The sequence below is a fragment of the Austrofundulus limnaeus genome, unplaced genomic scaffold (genome assembly GCF_001266775.1).
Source record: "Austrofundulus limnaeus strain Quisiro unplaced genomic scaffold, Austrofundulus_limnaeus-1.0 Scaffold282, whole genome shotgun sequence".
Lineage (NCBI taxonomy): Eukaryota > Metazoa > Chordata > Actinopteri > Cyprinodontiformes > Rivulidae > Austrofundulus > Austrofundulus limnaeus.
The window spans coordinates 672,534-674,231 of record NW_013952684.1 but is presented as its reverse complement, the minus strand read 5'-3'; the positions used below and the strand labels follow the sequence as shown (position 1 = coordinate 674,231).

Sequence of the window (1,698 nt, the reverse complement as noted above, 5' to 3'; positions counted from 1 at the left end):
CACACACACACACACACACACACCAGCAGTACGTCCTGCACAGCGGGAGGGGAAGAGGGGAAAAAAAGGCAGAAAGACAGCGGGGCAGCTGCAGCCCTAATGGACCGAACTTCAGTCAAACAAGACCAAACACTTTTATTCCTGATTTAAACTAGCGATCTTGAGAGCAGCTGCAGCTGTATGCTTTTAAAAGGTGGCTACTTTGAAGAACCTAGAATATAAGCCATATTTTCAGTTGTTTCACACTTTTGGTGAAGTATATAATTCCACAAGTGTTAATTCAGTTTTGATGTCTTCAGTGTGAATCTACAATTTTCATTATCATAAAAATAAAGAAAACTCTTTGAATGAGAAGGTGTGTCCAAACCTTTGGTCTATACTGTATATTAAAACACTCTTTATACCTGCCACTGTTGTATGTGTTGATATGACAGCTGCTTCCCGCATTGCATAACAAAAGCAGGTGAAACATTTTTATTCTGTTATTATGCTTACTTGATCACGTGACTAAGTTAATTGTGTATTTATTATTTTGGGTTTGTTTGTGATTTGGACAAAATAAAATGAACTGTTTAATTTGTCTAAAGTGTGCTTAAACAAAGTGTACTTTACTTAAAAGAAATGTAAAGACTTTAGTTTTTGAAAGAGTGAAAAAATGTCATGTCTATTGGGTGGGGGTAGAGATTGAGTCCCTACCAGACACTGAGGAGGCCAGTAGACAATGTGTAAGGTGGTTACAGAGAAGGTACCCCGAAGAAAGTGTGACTGTGTATGCTTATTTAATTTATGTTTTTCGCTCTGTAGAAGAAAATAAATACTGGATAATCTAAGGTTTCCTGACATGCTAATGAATTTGTTTGGCGGATTCTGATTCAGATTCAAGAAGTGTTTGTTTGAAAAAGAACCCCATGACAATGTTTGTGTGTCCCTGTGATATGACTGAGATCTGTCCAGGGCATCCCCTGCCTCTCACACACAGACTGCTGGAGTTTTGAACCAGCTTCCTGTGACTCTGAAATGAGAGCTTGGATGGGTAAATGGAGATATATATTTATTTCTGACTGTATCAGTTGGTGGCATTATCAGCTTGACAGCTGATTAGTCCCTCTCCTGCTCCTCTTACCTGTGATATGGTGTCAGTAAGAGGGACGACAATCAAGCTCCACATTCTCCACAGCTTCTCCTTGCTCTGTAGAGACTCAGCACTGTGACAAATGGTTCCCAGGACTGACTCTGAAAACGTTAGAGGTGAAGTAGGACCTAACAGACTGCAGGATACTAGTGTCTGGAGGCACTGAAAGAACCTGTAGATACACAAGACAATTTATGAAAAAGGAAAAAAAAAGTTTTAGCTCATTCCTTGTTATTTTTAATAAAATTCTTGTGCTACATTCTGAAAAAGTGCTTGGAGTGGAACAGGTCCCATAATTTGATTCTAGGGGTGTCCCGATACCAGTTTTTTCAAGACTGAGTACAAATACGAGTACTTGAGTTTGGGTACTCGCCGATACCGATACCGATACCAAGTAGCGGGGTTAGGGTGGATTATCTGTTCAACTTGTTGAATATTAAACAGAATGAAAATGAAATGCAATTATCATGCAAAAATTGATGGGTAAATATTATGTCAATAAAAAGGTAGTGCAAACTCTGGTTCACACTGCAGGCAAATCTGACCCAAATCCGATTTTTTTGACC

At 39.0% G+C, this 1,698-nt stretch overlaps 1 protein-coding gene across 2 annotated transcripts in view; it reads right to left on the bottom strand.

Annotated features, from left to right (window-relative positions):
* rif1 (replication timing regulatory factor 1) overlaps positions 1-1,698 on the bottom strand; it is a 101,052-nt gene that overhangs the window by 32,790 nt on the left and 66,564 nt on the right. For both annotated transcript variants that reach the window (XM_014021208.1, XM_014021207.1), the window contains exon 18: positions 1,124-1,304. In XM_014021208.1, coding sequence (XP_013876662.1) covers positions 1,124-1,304 — 181 coding nt within the window. The remainder of the gene's footprint in view (positions 1-1,123; positions 1,305-1,698) is intronic.